Source organism: Calidris pugnax, unplaced genomic scaffold (genome assembly GCF_001431845.1).
Source record: "Calidris pugnax isolate Ruff unplaced genomic scaffold, ASM143184v1 scaffold147, whole genome shotgun sequence".
In the NCBI taxonomy this organism is placed as follows: domain Eukaryota; kingdom Metazoa; phylum Chordata; class Aves; order Charadriiformes; family Scolopacidae; genus Calidris; species Calidris pugnax.
The window spans coordinates 3,735,102-3,751,174 of NW_015092359.1; the positions used below are offsets into that span (position 1 = coordinate 3,735,102).

Genomic DNA, 16,073 nt, shown 5'->3' on the forward strand with positions numbered 1-16,073 from the left:
GAGGATTGTTCCGGCCCAGGTGCAGAACCTTGCACTTGCTCTTGTTGAACCTCATGAGGTTCACCTGGGGCCACCTCTCCAGCCTGTCCAGGTCCTTTTGGATGACATCCCGTCCCTCTGGTGTATCGACAACACCACACAGCTTGGTATCATCCGCAAACTTGCTGATGGTGCCTTTAATCTCCCTGTCTATATCATTGATAAAAATGTTAAACAGCACCGGTCCCAGCACGGACCCTTGAGGAACACCACTTGTGACTGGTTTCCATCTGGACTTTGAGCCATTGAGTACTACCCTCTGGATGCGACCATCCAGCCAGTTCCTTATCCACTGAACAGTCCACCCATCAAGTCCGTACCCCTCCAATTTGGCAATCAGGATGTTGTGGGGGACAGCTTAGAACTTCGTGCAAACGCAGCTCTTATCTCACAGAAGGCAAGAGTGCCCACAAGCAATCACAAGCTCCACGGGCAGCTTGGACAGCAGATAATAATTTTCTGGATTAACGGTCAAAGAGAGTAATTCAGCTCCTTCAGTGATCAGTAGTGACAAAAAACTGCACGAGATGGCTCAGAAACAGACTGGGTATGCAGAGCAAGACACAGCAATGGACAACTCCCTGGTTTCTCAACCCAGTTAGAACTGCTTTACACAGTTAACTCCTGCTTGCTGAAAGCAAAAATAACAACCCCACAACAGAATACACAGCAGTGTTACGCTTCACCAGCATTTATTTCAAAACAAAGCAAGAATTTACCTTATAGGCTGAGGGTCTATAGGACAATCCAGTAGAACCGTTACTCCAAGTAGGGGCACAGTTACAGAGGCAGCCAAAGTCAAGAAGGTAACACGGAACACCTTGCTGCTGTAAGTACTGCCAAAACCAGACAAGAAACAGGATTAACATGCTGTTTTAATATACAATAGTCTTTAAAAAATTCTTTAACAGCCTGTTTTCTTCACAAATGGAACCAGGGATACTTTTGCCCAACCACCATCTTGAATGACCTTTAAGGTCCATTTTGAACTCATTAAGATAGGAGAAAGGAGTATTTATTCAGTCTCAGGACACTGGCATTATAGGAAGCAGAGTATTCTCTCATACATGTTTCACGCATGCTACAAATTACAGCTAACTCGAAAAAAAAACCCCAAACTTCAAGAAATGGTGGTGGGGGGGTGTGTTTGGTTGTGGGTTTTTTTAACTTTATCTTCACTTTTGGCAATGGCTTCCCCCCCAGCACAAATGTTCAACTAAAACAACAAACATTAGAAGAAGTTAAATGAATGCTTGCTTAACTCTGTGAACTTTGGTTTGAAACTCAAGCCTCAGCACACAAAGGAAATTAAGTATCATTCACCTATCAAAACACACAACAAAAAAAAAAGTAAAAACCCTTCTTCCACAGGAGAAAACCAGGGGTTTTTTTCAGCACAAGTTTAGAGTAATCGCTCAGGTGTTTGCAGAGGAAAGCACGGAGCTGTGCTCAAGAAATCCTAGCCTTGAACTGGAAAAGCAGCTCCCATAATTTTAGCTGCTCTGAACCATTCACTGGCACTGCCAGCCAGTCGCCTCGCAGTGTCAACTAAATAAAGGCAAGCAGTGCCTGATGGTTCTGCATCAATCCTTGGACCACTTCCACTGCTTTGCCCTTCATTAGCCAATCACCCAGGGAGTCCAAAATACGAACTTCTGCCCAGAGCACAAATATCACAACTGGAGAGCTAATGACGTGTACTTACAGTACTGACATCAGCACCAAGGTAACCTTTGGGATTATCAACTGGAACAGCCAGGGCAGAAACTAGGCCTGGATTTGGTCACTGCTTGCACGAACAGCGTGCAGAAGTGGGAATATTCGTAATCCATCACAGCTCTTCCCTGATGGCACCGTCTCCAGCTGAGCTGGACCAGGCAGGGAAACTGCTTCAAACAAGCTTTCTCATCTGCAGTGACCTCTTTGCGCTTCCCAAGAGCCAGATTGCCCTTGTAATTAATCAGAAGAATTCTGCTCTCCCTGCTCTAACAGTAGTAGATGTCACAAGGAAGCAACAGCTCTTGATTGGGGATCGAGAGCAGGTGGTAGAGATGAAACCACTCAAAAGGAAGCAGTCTTCGAGAAATAAGCGCGCATGTGTTAGGACAACGTGCAATAATGTCACTATAGATAACTGTCAAGAAGTAACTAACAATACTAACTTCTGTGTCTGTAACTTCACTAGGATTGTAGATTGTGATTTTAATTACACAGTTCCAGTAACTACTCAGCAACTAATTAATGCAGAATATAATCTATACCAAGAGTTACCAAAATTACAAATAGGGATGGACATTAAGGTTCTCAAAGCAATGCTTGTACATCCTAAAGTAAAGAAATTAGTACAAAAGGTGAACCAGACAACTAAACGCATGCTATGGCAAGTAGAACATAATTCAGAGACTATAAAGAGCGTCCTGACCGAGGTAGAACAAATAGGTCAACATCATTGGTGGGATATCTTTACAGAATACTCCCCAACTGCAACACAAGTTTTCCACTACCTAGTGCACCCAATACTAATCATAACCATAGCTATGCTTTTACTAACTCTCACGAACATATGCCTGTGGCAGAAGTAAAAATCCATAATACAAAAGACCCAAATGATTTGGGCAATGGTGCAGACGTATCAACACCCTTTAGAACTTGACGAAAGAATTCGTAAGTTATAAGAAAAGGGGGGAAATGAAACCACTCAAAAGGAAGCAGTCTTCGAGAAATAAGGAGTTAAAATGTAAGCTAGGTTCCTTCTTTGAATCCTCTATCTCCTAACAAGGTCGACAATACTGTTGCTGCTTCAAGACATCATTGTGCTGGTCTCAGGACTACTCCCTACATTCCTGCCTTCCTCTCTTGTCACTTATCATAGCTCTGAGGAGTTGCAGGCCCCATTTGTGGTCAGTCAGGCTATATTTGCTGGATCTTACCAAATCACGAAGGTAATAAATTGTCTGAGAGAACAGAACGAGTTGATAGGAAGGAACACCAGAACATGAAGTAGTGGCTTCAGCAATTTTAGGATGAACCAAGGTCACTCCGACCTTGCCAAGTACACCAAGAAGCTACCCAAATTAGGAAGAGTTCAGAAGTTTAACCTGAGGAAGACTCACAAGACAATCCCCCACCCTGATGAAGGCACCGGAACTCCCACCAGATGACTACCCAAGATGGAAGACTCCACCTATATATGAATATGCATGTAAAATATGAATATGCATGTAAAGATTATGTAACCTACACTCAAACTTGTATAAAAAAGCTGCACTGATTGCTAACCAACGGAACTCTTTGTCCAGGGTGGCCTGGAGAGTTCCCCAACGCGTTGTTAATAAATACCTCCTGCTTATGGACTTGAAAACTTAGTCTCTGAGCAGTTTCTATTTTCTGAGCAGTTTCTATTTCGCCTTTTGGGGCAAATTCGGCATCAGAGATACGAGGCGATCCCCAAGTTTACACAAAGACTTCAGCTGTCAGCCTTCTCCTTCCACTGTCCTTCAAAAGACAAAGGCTCAATACTATAAGATTAAAAGTACGGTCAGCAGACACCTAAGCATCTTTGTGACAGCTGAGAACAGCTAACACAAAAGGAAGCAGATGAAGATGAATGGGAATTTGTCTGACGAAGCCTAGTTAATTAAAGCTCCTGAAAGCATGATTTAAGCAAAGGTCATATTTCTGATCCTCAGTCAAACTTGCAAGGATTTGGCAATAAAGGAAGAAGGCAGGAAGAATAAGGTGACAAGCAAACTCACACTTCAAGCCTGCAAGCTGCAAGACCTATTTTACACACTGCTGAAACAACAAGAATTTAAATAAACCCCAAAAGCTTTTTTAGAAAGAAAAAAAAAGCTTCTCAGAATTCTTATAAAAGTAAACACACTCAATATAGAACACAGACAACTGTAAGTTACTGACTGGTCACTGGAAATAATCACTGAGGTGATGGTTCACCAATACTGATTAGCAAAACAGAAATCCTCAGCTAATTGTGTGACTGGTAATTAATCCTATGTGGACTCCAGCTCAGTAATGCAACTCACCAGGACTCCAGCTATGATAATATCAATTTAGTTTTCACTAAGAACTAAAAAGAGAAGCCATTGCACCAGTTCTTGAAGACAGACAGGAGGTTGGCAAAACGATGTTATGGGTCACCATAGCCAGGAGTCCAGGCTGTCTCATCCTCTTGGCAGAACTGGTGGGGGGCTGGAGGGGAAAGCAACTGTCATCAAAAGTTTCTGCCACACCTCCCAGCCAGAAAAAGGGCAGCCTCCAGGATTCCTTCCACTTCATGCAGGACAGGACCTGTGGATACCCTGGATCACTGCTAGAGCCCTAGAAACTCAACTAATTTGAGCAGAGTTACCAAGAGAGGGTGAAGCCAGAAAGAGCAGTATCTCAAACTGAAAGATACTGATGCTCTCCTTCAAAAACTGGGGCTATACATTTAAGCCACCATACACAGTCATTCATTCCGATGACCCTGAAGGGCAGATATAACAACCTGCAAGCTACCCAAATCAGAAGGGACATAATTGATGGTGAACCAGAGTATTACAAGTCATCAACCACTTTATTCAGTGGAAGGCAGAGCAACCACCACCACTTTCTTATTGCAGCTATTACCTTTAGTTACACAGAAGCTAGTTTTGTATAAAGTTCTTAAACAGAAAAGTGTAAATGGAATCTTCGTTAACTTAGAATAAACTTAACCACAACCAAATGAACTATTTATATCTCAGGCACATATAGACTACTCTTTAAAATGTAGATTACTCTTTAAACTACCGCCAAATATAAATAGACTTAACCAGAGCTATATAAGACTTAATCACACCCACAATAAGTCTGTGCAAGCCACAACGGGATAACTGTTATTTCTTGACTGGCAAAAGATAAACGGTACTTGAACAGACCCATTGGATAAAAAAAAAACACCAAATCAAAATAAATCACAAAAAAAACCCCAAAAACCAACCAAACCACAGAACAACCCCACAAACAACCCCTAACAGCCACAAATGAGGCCATTTTGGGGGTTCACAAAACAACCCCACAAACAACCCCGAACAGCCACAAATGAGGCCATTTTGGGGGTTAAAAGCTTTTGCTGCAGCTCAACAGAAGCAGGTGTGCAGGGCCCTGCTCAAAACCCTCCTCCCTCTGTCAGGCACTTCTGGCAGAAGCATCAGCACCCAGGGAGAGAAGCACCTGCTGGGGTGCTGGGAGGTCGGAGGTCCTCATGGGCTGAACCCCATGGGTGCCCCGGCATCAACCTGTGCCACTGACCAAGACAGGGGAACTGAGGTCAAGAGAGGGGAACTGAAGGGCTCCCCAGGCCTGCGGTGCCCTGCTCAGCCCCAGGACAGCCAGTCAGCCCCTTCCACTCACCCCTCACCAGGGACAGTCTCTCCCAGGGTGCTCTGACCCAGACCAAGGGCCTCCCTCATGTGGGTCGGGTCAAGCCAGGCCTGTGGAGCCTCTTCCCGTCCCCGCACACTCCCCAGCCACCTTTCCCTCAAGCTGGGCCCCCAAAACCTCAGCCGAACCGGCCCTTTCCCTCGGGTCAAGCCCCCCTTCCATCAGCCAGGCCCAGCCCAGAAGAACTGAGGTCAAGAGAGGGGAACTGAAGCCTCGCTCCCCAGGCCCGCAGTGCCCTGCTCAGCCCCAGGACAGACAGACGGCCCCTTCTACCCACTCCTTGCCAGGGACAGGCTCTCCCAGGGCCTCCCTCATGCGGGTCAGGCCAGGCCTGTGGAGCCTCCTCCCCTCACACTTCCCAGCCACCTTTCCCTCAGGCCGGGCCCCCAAAAAACCCGCCCTCCTCGGCACCTTAACCAAACCAGCCGCTTCCCTTAGCTCAAGCCCCCCTCGCAACAACCAGGCCCTCAGCAGCGCCTCCTCTCCCCTCAGGCCGGGCCGGGCCGGGCTCTGCCCCACTCCCCACGGTCCCGACAGGGCCCCTCTTCTCTCCCTCGTAAAGAGACGGGGGGCGAGGGGAGGGCACCACCGCGCCGGGCCCCACCTGCCCTCCTTAGCCTCCTGCGCCGGGCTGTCCTCGGTAATGACCTGCGGGCGGAACGGCCGGCGCTGCCGCAGGCCCTCCGCCTCATTCATCCTGCCGCCGCCGCCGCCGCGCACCGGAGCTCCCGCCGCCGGCCCCGCCCCCCACGCCCGCCCCCCGGTTAAGCCACGCCCTCGCGCGCGCTCCCTCAGGCGGGAGCCGCCCCCAGGGCGTGAGGCGAAGGGAGTCTCGGTCCATCCGGGGCTGCCGAGTCTGTACCCGCCGCCGCGGGGATTCTCGGCGAGCTCCGCCGCTGCCTCCTGGGAGGGCTCCCGTAGGCAGGGGCCGGTGCTGAGGCCCTGCCTCCCACCCGGGCGCGGCCCGGGTAGGCCGAGTGGCCGGGCCCACAAGGTGGCGCCAGGAGACTGGGAGGGAGCGAGGCCGGGGGGGGAGATGGCCTCCGGTGGGACGGGAAGGCAGAGGGCCGAGCGGAGAGGGCTCTGTCCGGGACGAGGAATCACAGAATCTTCTAGGTTGGAAGGGACCTTAAAGATCATCTTGTCCAACCGTCAAACTAATTTTGACAAAAATAAAGACCCACACAACAAACAAAAAGCAACACCATCACTAAAACATATCTCCCTGCACTACATCAACCCGTCTTTTGAACACCTCCAGGGATGGTGCCTCAACCACCTCCCTGGGCAGCCCATTCCAATGGCTGATAACCCTCTCGGTGAAAATTTTTTTCCCAATATCCAGCCTGAACCTGCCCTGGCATAACTTGAGGCCATTTCCTCTCGTCCTGTCGCCTGGGACTTGAGAGAAGAGACCGACCCCCACCTCTCTACACCCTCCTTTCAGGGGGTTGTAGAGAGCAATAAGGTCTCCCCTCAGCCTCCTCTTCTCCAGGCTGAATAACCCCAGCTCCCTCAGCCTCTCCTCATAAGACTTACTCTCCAGACCCCTCACCAGCTTTGTTGCCCTTCTCTGGACCCGCTCCAGCACCTCGATGTTTTTTTTGTGGTAGGGGGCCCAAAACTGGACACAGTACTCAAGGTGAGGCCTCAACAGTGCCCAGTACAGGGGGACAATCACCTCCCGAGTCCTACTCCCCACGCTGTTCCTGATACAGGCCAGGATGCTGTTGGCCTTCTTGGCCACCTGGGCACACTGCTGGCTCCTGTTCAGCCGACAGTCGAAGGCAATGAACAGGGTTGTTCAGCCTGGAGAAGAGAAGGCTCCGGGGAGACCTTCGAGCAGCCTTCCAGTACCTGAAGGGGCTACAGGAGAGCTGGGGAGTGACTCTTTGTCAGGGAGTGCAGTGACAGGACAAGGGGGAACGGTTTTAAATTGGAAGAGGGGAGACTTAGATTATATAACGGGAAGAAATTATTTGCTGTGAGGGTGGTGAGACACTGGAAGAGGTTGCCTAGAGAAGCTGTGGCTGCCCCATCCCTGGAGGGGCTCAAGGCCAGGCTGGATGGGGCTTGGAGTAACCTGGTCTGGTGAGAGGTGTCCCTGCCCAGGGCAGGGGGTTTGGAACTCCATGATCTTTAAGGTCCCTTCCAACTTGACTATTCTATGATTCTATGATTCTATGAGGCACCTTGTAACAAAATGTGTGGGTTTTCCACAGAGCCAAGAAAGGGGGGTGTGGGGAGGCATGGGGGGGCTTTTCTCTCTTGGAGTTGAATTCAGACAACAGGCCCAGCAGCTGTAAGAAAGCTTAGCAGCGCCGTTCCCTAAAGGCAACCGCTTCCCCAAACAACCATTTCACCCCAGGCCCTTGCGGGTAGTATTGGCATAGCCTCTCCTCCCAGCTCCGCTGTCGGGCTGCTGCTGTTCCTGGGGGTGCAGGGGGTTGGGGCACAGAGGAATAAAAATGGCATCCCTAAGGCTCCAAAGGTAGAGAAAGAAACTGAGTTGTGTCTTCTGCATCCCAGGTGCAGGATGAGTACTGAGGAGCACTGTTGTTTCCGCTTTCCCAGCCTCAACAAACCAAAAAGCCCAATTAAGCTTTGTCACTACAGACACTGGGAACCCAGGCGCACACATACAAGCTACAAAGGAAAAGAAGCAAAAGTGAAGAAGCTGCTGCAGCAGATCATTCACTACCAGTGTTTGCAGGCTGGTAATTTTGCATAGCTGTGACCATTTCCACCACAAAAGGTGGGTACAACCCCAAATCCTTCTATCCAGAACAAAGCAGGGCTGGGCTCACTGCCATGAAAACTTGCTGTGCCTCTAGACTCAGCCAGAAGACAATTCCCTGTCTACAATTGTCTATTTTTTTTTTTCCCCCAAGCTGAAAAAAGAATAATCTATTCCTGCTTAGTTCAGAAACAGAAACTCATTCCGTGACTCGTTAGAGATGCTTGCCAGAGGGTTGTGAGAGTGTTGCTGAGATCAGTTTGTGTGGCTTTAACCGGCCACGGAGACAGCCCCTGGGTATAACTGTGTTAGGCTGGAAAACAGAGTCTCCAGTTTACCAGTAAGTGCTCAGAAAATAAATCAGAGCAGCAAAACATCAAAGTGAAGAGACGGGCACCTGCCTTTTCTATCTAGCCCATTCCGTGACTTGTTAGAGATGCTTGCCAGAGGGTTGTGAGAGCTAAGATTGGCGTTGGAAGCTTTCCAAAATTTCCAGAAGCAGCCGCCAGAGGTAACAGGAGAAGCGGCTAATGAGGATGTTCGGTGTCCATCCCTGCGTTACAACTGTAGTGTTACCTGTGTGGTGGGGTGCAGCTAAGAGTGGCATTGGAAGCTTTCCAAAATTTCCAGAAGCAGCCGCCAGAGGTAACAGGAGAAGCGGCTAATGAGGATGTTCGGTGTCCATCCCTGCGTTACAACTGTAGTGTTACCTGTGTGGTGGGGTGCAGAGGGTGAAACACAATCTTCCTCGCTTCTTAATGGACAAGGCGCCCTGCAGAGGATGCGTTCCTGGCACTTACCAACTATCCATGGCAGAGGATGCGTTCCTGGCACTTACCAACTATCCATGGCACCTGGGAACACATTTCAGGTCAAGGGAAGTCATTCTCCCCCTCTACTCTGCACTGGTGAGGCCACAACTGGAGTACTGCGTCCAGTTCTGGGCTCCCCAGTTCAAGAGGGACAGGGAACTACTAGAAAGAGTCCAGCGTAGGGCAACAAAGATGATTCAAGGATTGGAGCATCTCCCTTATGAGGACTCTTTAGTCTGGAGAACAGAAGTCTGAGGGGAGATCTTATCAACGCCTACAAGTATCTCAAGGGAGGGTTGAAGGAGGAGGGAGCCAGACTCTTTTCAGTGGTTCCCACTGAGAGGACGAGGGGCAACGGGCACAAGTTGGAACATAAGAGGATCCACTCAAATATGAGGAGAAACTTCTTCACGGTGAGGGTGACAGAGCCCTGGAACAGGCTGCCCAGGGAGGGTGTGGAGTCCCCTTCTTTGGAGATTTTCAAGACCCGCCTGGATGCTCCTGAGTAACATGCTCTAGCTCTAGGCAATCCTGCTTCAGCAGGGGAGTTGGACTAGATGATCTCTATGGTCCCTTCCAACTCTAGAAATTCAGTGAAATTTAGTGAAATTCTTACCCGCTTGCCTCTGGAGCAACTACACACTCACTTTCTACACATCCCACTTTCACTCCTTTTCTATGTGCAAGCCAGATCTCGCCTCTGGAGCAACAACACACTCACTTTCTACACGTCCCGCTTTCACTCCTTTTCTATGTGCAAGCCAGAAAGAGATTAGTAGCTGAAATGTCCGTTATCAACGAATGGTAATTATTTGTTCCCGCTAATCGTTCTCTGCTTGCATCACCCAGGAGCACTGGGACCTCGGGATTTCCAGGAGGCACGCAGCTTACTGACATGCAAATGCTTGTTCTTCCAACTTCTTGAGTTGTTTTGCAGCGGCAGTTTTCTGGCAGCAGCTCATTTCCTGCGAGCTGCTGCTTAAAGAGAAAAGCAGCAAAGCAAAACAGCCTTTTGGACCACAAGATGACTCACCCTGATTTCAAACTCCTTTCCCTTTCTTTGCTCTGTGCTGGCAGATTAAAGGAATCAGGACGGGCAGAAGCAGATCGAAAGAATGGAAAAAGTCCCAGAGCCTTTAGGAGATGGAGGGCCGGACCCCTACGATGCAAAGCCAACCCATCACACGGAAAAAGATACAAAGATACTTCCTTTAATGAAAATATGAATACAGACATCATTGAAAAAAAAAAAAAAACCAACAAAACTGGTTTTGGTCAAGGACAATAAATGTGTGTAAAGCATGACTACAAGAATACAAAGTGAAAAAGCTTAACATCAGACTGTACAATATGCACCACATCTCTAGAAAGAGGGACTTTTCCCTTCCCAAAATTAAGAAGATCATGGCCTGTGTCTCCAGTGGGGGAAAAGGCACCATGACTGGGTCTCACTGGCAAAACTGAGGGGGGGGAAAAAAGCAAGTACAAACTGCAACCGGCAAAATTGACTCTGGATCTCTTTTGATGAAGCTACAAAGGCAATCTGGCAAACAACCCCCACGTCACTCAGAGACATACAAAGGTTTAGAAGAATTCAGCAGTTCTGCTTTTCTAAACGAAGCAATTGTAGCCAAGTTTGTCCCAAGATCCCACTGTAAAGTATTCCATTCACTTTCTTCACCGATTAGTGAAAATCCTCCAGGCCCAGGGTCTTTTGGAAGCTGCCTCCTTCCTGGCATTTCAGGAACTGAAGACATCAGTGCCAGTCCTGCTGAACCCCACAGTGAAAAACAAATGAAATTGCTGCATGGGAAGCAGAAAGCACTGTTGCCTTGCACCAGGACTGATGGTCATGAGACATCCAGAGATGTGATGTCTTTTCTCAATGAAAATGCAAAGCTCGACTATAGGGCTGGCCCTGCAGGTACAACCGCTGCAGCCAGCAGTGATCAGGGAGGAAAAGAAGGAAGGGGGACTTCTCTGGCTGGAAGATTTCAGCTGTTTGGGAGCCTACCCAGTAAAGCATGATATTCTCTTTGTAAGAAGTACCACTTCCAAGCCCTGCCTAGCTCCGTTTCTCCGGGTGGTAGGAGATGAACTCAGCACGGGGCGTCAGCTCCAGGAGCTGATGCTGCTATGCTTGCGGTTTTACCAGGAGAGGTGGTGGCTGAGGCATGTCCACTGCAGAACACCCCGTGGGCAGCACAACAGTTCCTCTCTGTGAACACCCCGGGGGGCCCTCCGAGCAGATGGACACCCCAAGGACCACAGCTCAGGTGTGGAAATGCACTCGGAAGAAACAGAGCGGCCCACTGCGGTACCGGACAGAAGGTGTGTGGCACTCAAACCTTGGCACGTGCCGGTGATGTGGTTTTAGCAAAGGTGCTTGTAAGGCTTCAGAATTTCACAGTATGAGGCTTGTTTGTAACTACAGTCTCTCCACAGCACAGCTGGCGTGGCTGTGACTCCATCTATTGAGGTGCTGCAGCTACCTGGTGTTAGCTGGTGTACCTGTAACCTCCACAGCAGCTGTGGTCCTTAAACCCATGCAAGTCAAGATGACAGGGATGCAGGAGAGGGAAGGCACCTATCTCTCATTTTCCCCAAGCAAAGGAACAGCATGACAAACATCTCCATGCACACAGCTCCTCACACAGCTAGTCTCTGTGAGACAGTTCAGACGAATTAGACCATGTGTCTGGGACCACCGGGACACACTTTGGCACAGAAACTTCAGGTCAACGGGACAAGGAAATTCTATACCCCTAATATAAAAAAAAATGCTTTCTTGACTAAATGGAAAGTTAAAAAGTCATTCTTCTTTCTCCACACTGTATCTTGGACTGTGTGGAGACAACTTATTTAAAGAAGGGAATCTATGTTTTCTGTGAAAAGCATTAACTACTGGCTGCTTCCCACTTGAAAATCACTTAAGGAAGTGTTTGTTTTTTTTTTTCCTTTGTAATGGCAATAGAAGATATATGTAGTAGCCATCTCCTAAAACATTAACATCCCATCAACTCTGTCAAACCTTCTGATCTTTGACTTCGCACAAAGTCCAGAGGGTATCTACTTAAGCAAAAATGGATTGCAGTCAGAAGAACGGAAATTTTAACGAAGCATGATATTCCCCACTGTATTACCCAGTCCTAGAGATGTTTAAAATAAACTTTAAAAAAAAAACAACCCCAAACAACAGCAAATGCAGCTAGTGTACTCAGAGGAACTCTGGGATTTAAGACAACATGCCTGTCTTTGAGAACACATTTCACCATGGGTAGCCTGCTGGCCCATTTGGTACCAGAATCTCTGCTGGCCAAAGAACATCTGTCATCTGAAAAAGACAGAGGCAGGACCGCAAGGTTTGATGGAGTGACCCCATTAAGATGGAGCAGCTCTGCCTGAGCCCTTGTGGCACACACTCCCAGGATGAGCACTGTGCACGCTACACTGGCGTATACCTTGAGCTTTTGCACCCAAGGAGAGGGGAGGAATCCTCTACCATGCCTTCCTGGCAAGCTCTCTGGTCCCTCCAACCACTCAGAACCCCTCAGCCAACTTAAACCAAATTTAGCAGTGGCAGAACTCTCCAAGGCATTCGGCACCTACAGGCTTCTCCGTGCCCTTCAGCGGCACAGTGGAGGACAGGAGACTTACTAGCAAATTCTTCTGAACAGCCCAAAATGAAGGAGTGCTTCAATCAAAACGTGTTATAGATAAAACAAGTTCAGAACTAAAACGCTGAATATATTAGTTGCAATTTTGAAAGCGTATGAAAGACAAGGGCTATTGTTCCCTGCTCTTCTGAGGTTGCTGGTCTGGAATGCTACCATCGCTTTCCAGAAGACATCTAAGAGGCACTTTCTTCTTTGTAGACTGTGCAATTTGCGGGCACCCACCTGTCATTTAACTCTTTGGAAGATCAGCATGGCAGCATGTGGAAGGGGCAGACGTGGTAGGGCCCAACTTCAAATGAGAAGGATTAAGTCATAATTTCTGACAGGAGGACCACCCTTTCTCCAAACTGGGTGCTTGTCTTCCTTGGAGCAAGCAAGATTGCAGGCCATTTGGGAGTGGGCTAAAATCACCACTCCTTGGTCAGAAATAACACAGCCCGGCAAGTCACAATGAACCCTCCAGCACCTCTCTCTCTCTCGGCTTCAAAACCTCTCTTGAGCACTTGAGGATTTTGTTTCCAAATGGTTCTCGGACAGACATCATCCCTTTTCATAACGACTTCAAGAAACAAAGGCACTTACACAAATCACCACCTGGCAACAAAGATGTATCACTTGTAGACCACTGTTGTTAATATGCAGAAGTGAATCACAATGGACAGCGCTGACCCAGGTGTCATCACCAATGAGGAAGAGGACAGCTACTTTAAAAACCCAGTTGGTGATCTCAGTTTCTCAAGGCAGAATAAAAACACATGGGACCAGGTCCCTCTTACACAACTGGCAACACGTTGAGGACGTGTAGGAAGCCCAGCGGTAGGTTCTGTGGCTCAGTTTTGTGCCTGGAAGTGCTAGTGTTGGGTTGCTTAGGTGGGACATGAAAGGACACAGGTTCACCACCTCTGGCAAGTTCCATAACACATAGTGGTAGGAACAAAGCCTTAGGAGGAAAGCTGAAGGAGGTATTAGAACAACTGGGTGAACCCAAGAAAGAATTATCGGACTAGCCATGTCCTTCTCATTTTACTAATAACGCATGTGAAACATCTACGAGATTACCCAGCATTGCTGAAAAGGCACCAGAGCTGCAGTGAAGTACAGCGACTTGAACTTGGATATCCAAGCTGAAGGGAAAATTGAAAAAGTGTATTCCAGGGCTTCTTTTGAAAGAGCAAAAGTATTGTATAAAAACATTTCCCTGTACAGTAGCCTTAAAATGAGAAACATTGACGTCTGCATCTTGCTTGAGCTACTATTCAATTTCATCACAGCTAGTGGAAACCACCGACTGCTGCTCTACACCAGCCCTAGAAGCAATGAGAGGGAGCTCACGGACTGTGCAAAACTGCAGATTGCTTCTAGCTCTGTGCATCTCAAAATACGCTGTGGAGCAGAAAAATCTTGTTCCCCTAGAAGGGGAGAAGAGAGAGAACTGTGGCGTTTGCCTGACTATTTGAGACCTTCCACATTTCCAGAGGAGAGAGATTCCAGAGCTGCCTGTTAGGAGGAACTCTTCTCCTTGTACTTTTGGTAAGCATCCAGTATCTCCTTGACAACACTTGGATCATCCAGTGTGGTGACATCTCCCATGTTGCTTCCTTCTTCAGTGACTACTTTCCTCAGCAGCCTTCTCATGATCTTCCCCGATCGGGTTTTAGGCAGACGTTTCACCACCTGCAGAGACGGGAAAGACACACCTACGTTAGAACCTGGGTCCTGCTGGGAACCACAAGGAAATTTGGCTCAACTGTCCTAAGCCTGGCACACCGTCTCATGGCCACAGCTCCTTTGAGGCTCCTGGGAAATATTAGACCATCGAGCACAAAAGTTTACGTCCAAGGAAAAGGAGTGTTGCTAGCATCTATTCCTCATGCTCATCATCATTTATTCTGATTTAAGTGGACTTTGTTCCCCGTTTACTTGGCTTTGTATCTCCAGGCTGGGTGCTGCAGGACACACAGCTTTTTGGAGCTGCATGGACACCCAAGTGCATCTTGAGGCACAGGGTCAGGCTGTGGCTCCCCAGAGCTCTTGCCAAGCACGGTGCTCTCAACTCTTTCCGCACATCCCCTTTACAGGATTGATCAGCGCTTGGCCCAAACAGAGCAGCCTCAGGGTAGGTCCAAAACACGTTCTATAGCAGCCCCACCGAGAAACTACTCTGCAAACTGGAGCAGCTGTAATATCCCAGTAATCCCCTGGGTCACTGCTGGTCCTCGGGCAAGGACAAAGAGCACATGCAGCCCCCTGCGCCTTCCTACCTAGGGATCCCTCCAGATACTTCTGGTTTTCTGCTTCTTCGTCCTGCCAGAGAGGGACACCACCACCACTGCAGGCAGGAAGGTGAGGCTTGCTCGATGTGACCAGTCCTGCTCCTGGTTCCCAGTTACAGTCTCCCACTTACCAGAATGTGGTCAGGCACAGCATATTTTGCTATCTTGGAAGCCACTATAGTTTTGAGCTCTTCTTTGACACGGTCTATATGAGCTGTCTGCTCCTTTAGCACTACGAAAGCAAAGGCACCTGGAAGACAAAAGAGCAGAAGCCACATACCTCATATTAGCTCCTGGCTGGCAAGACCAGGGGCGCCCATTCAAACATCAAGGGCAGGTTTCAAATCATTCCTATGTGCAATCTAGGGACTGCTGAGAAAACCACAGATCTTGTTTACAAAATGGAGTCAGACTCCGGCCCTCAAATGGTCCAGCCTTGTCTTGGCGTCTATCATAGAATCATAGAGTTGTCTGGGTTGGAAGAGACCTTTAAGATCATCTAGTCCAACCATCAACCTAACTCTGATAAAAAAGAACCCATCACTAAAACACGTCTCCAAGCACTATGTCAACCCGTCCTTTAAGTACCTCCAGGGATGGTGTCTCAACCACTTCCCTGGGCAGCCCATTCCAAGGCTTGAGAACCCTTTCAGTGTAAAAAATTTTTCCTAATATCCAACCTGAACCTCCCCTGGTGCAGCTTGTGGCCATTTCCTCTTGTCCTATTGCCTGAGACTTGGGAGAAGAGACTGACCCCCCCTGGCTACACCCTCCTTTCAGGGAGTTGGAGAGAGTGAGGTGGTCTCCCCTCAGCCTCCTTTTCTCCAGGCTGAACACCCCCAACTCCCTCAGCCTCTCCTCATAAGGCTTGTTCTCCAGACCTCTCACCAGCTTCATTGCCCTTACTCTGGACCCGCTCCAGCCCCTCAAGGCCTTTTTTTGTGGTGAGGGGCCAGACTGATCTCAGTGACAATGACAACTCAACGTAAATTAACCAAAGCATCGCTGGAATCAAAAGTTGGCCAACGCAAACCAGCTACTCCCACAGAATCACAGAATTGTGGTGGTTGGAAGGGACCTCAGAGATCATCGAGTCCAACCACAAAAAAAA

The 16,073-nt window shown here is 48.5% G+C and overlaps 2 protein-coding genes across 3 annotated transcripts in view; both read right to left on the reverse strand.

The window, feature by feature from the left end:
- APMAP (adipocyte plasma membrane associated protein) overlaps window positions 1–6,204 on the reverse strand; it is an 18,929-nt gene extending 12,725 nt beyond the window's left edge. For both annotated transcript variants that reach the window (XR_001414161.1, XM_014962521.1), the window contains exons 1-2: window positions 6,068–6,204; window positions 759–875 (exon numbers count right to left, since the gene is read on the reverse strand). Coding sequence is in view for 1 of the 2 variants with exons in the window: in XM_014962521.1 (XP_014818007.1) it covers window positions 759–875; window positions 6,068–6,159 (209 nt within the window). In the remaining variant the exon portion in view is untranslated. The remainder of the gene's footprint in view (window positions 1–758; window positions 876–6,067) is intronic.
- Window positions 6,205–10,227: 4,023 nt separating this feature from the next.
- ACSS1 (acyl-CoA synthetase short-chain family member 1) overlaps window positions 10,228–16,073 on the reverse strand; it is a 64,410-nt gene continuing 58,564 nt past the window's right edge. The window contains exons 13-14 of the mRNA XM_014962371.1: window positions 15,094–15,212; window positions 10,228–14,363 (exon numbers count right to left, since the gene is read on the reverse strand). Of these exons, the coding sequence (XP_014817857.1) occupies window positions 14,190–14,363; window positions 15,094–15,212 (293 nt within the window). The 3' untranslated portion in view covers window positions 10,228–14,189. The remainder of the gene's footprint in view (window positions 14,364–15,093; window positions 15,213–16,073) is intronic.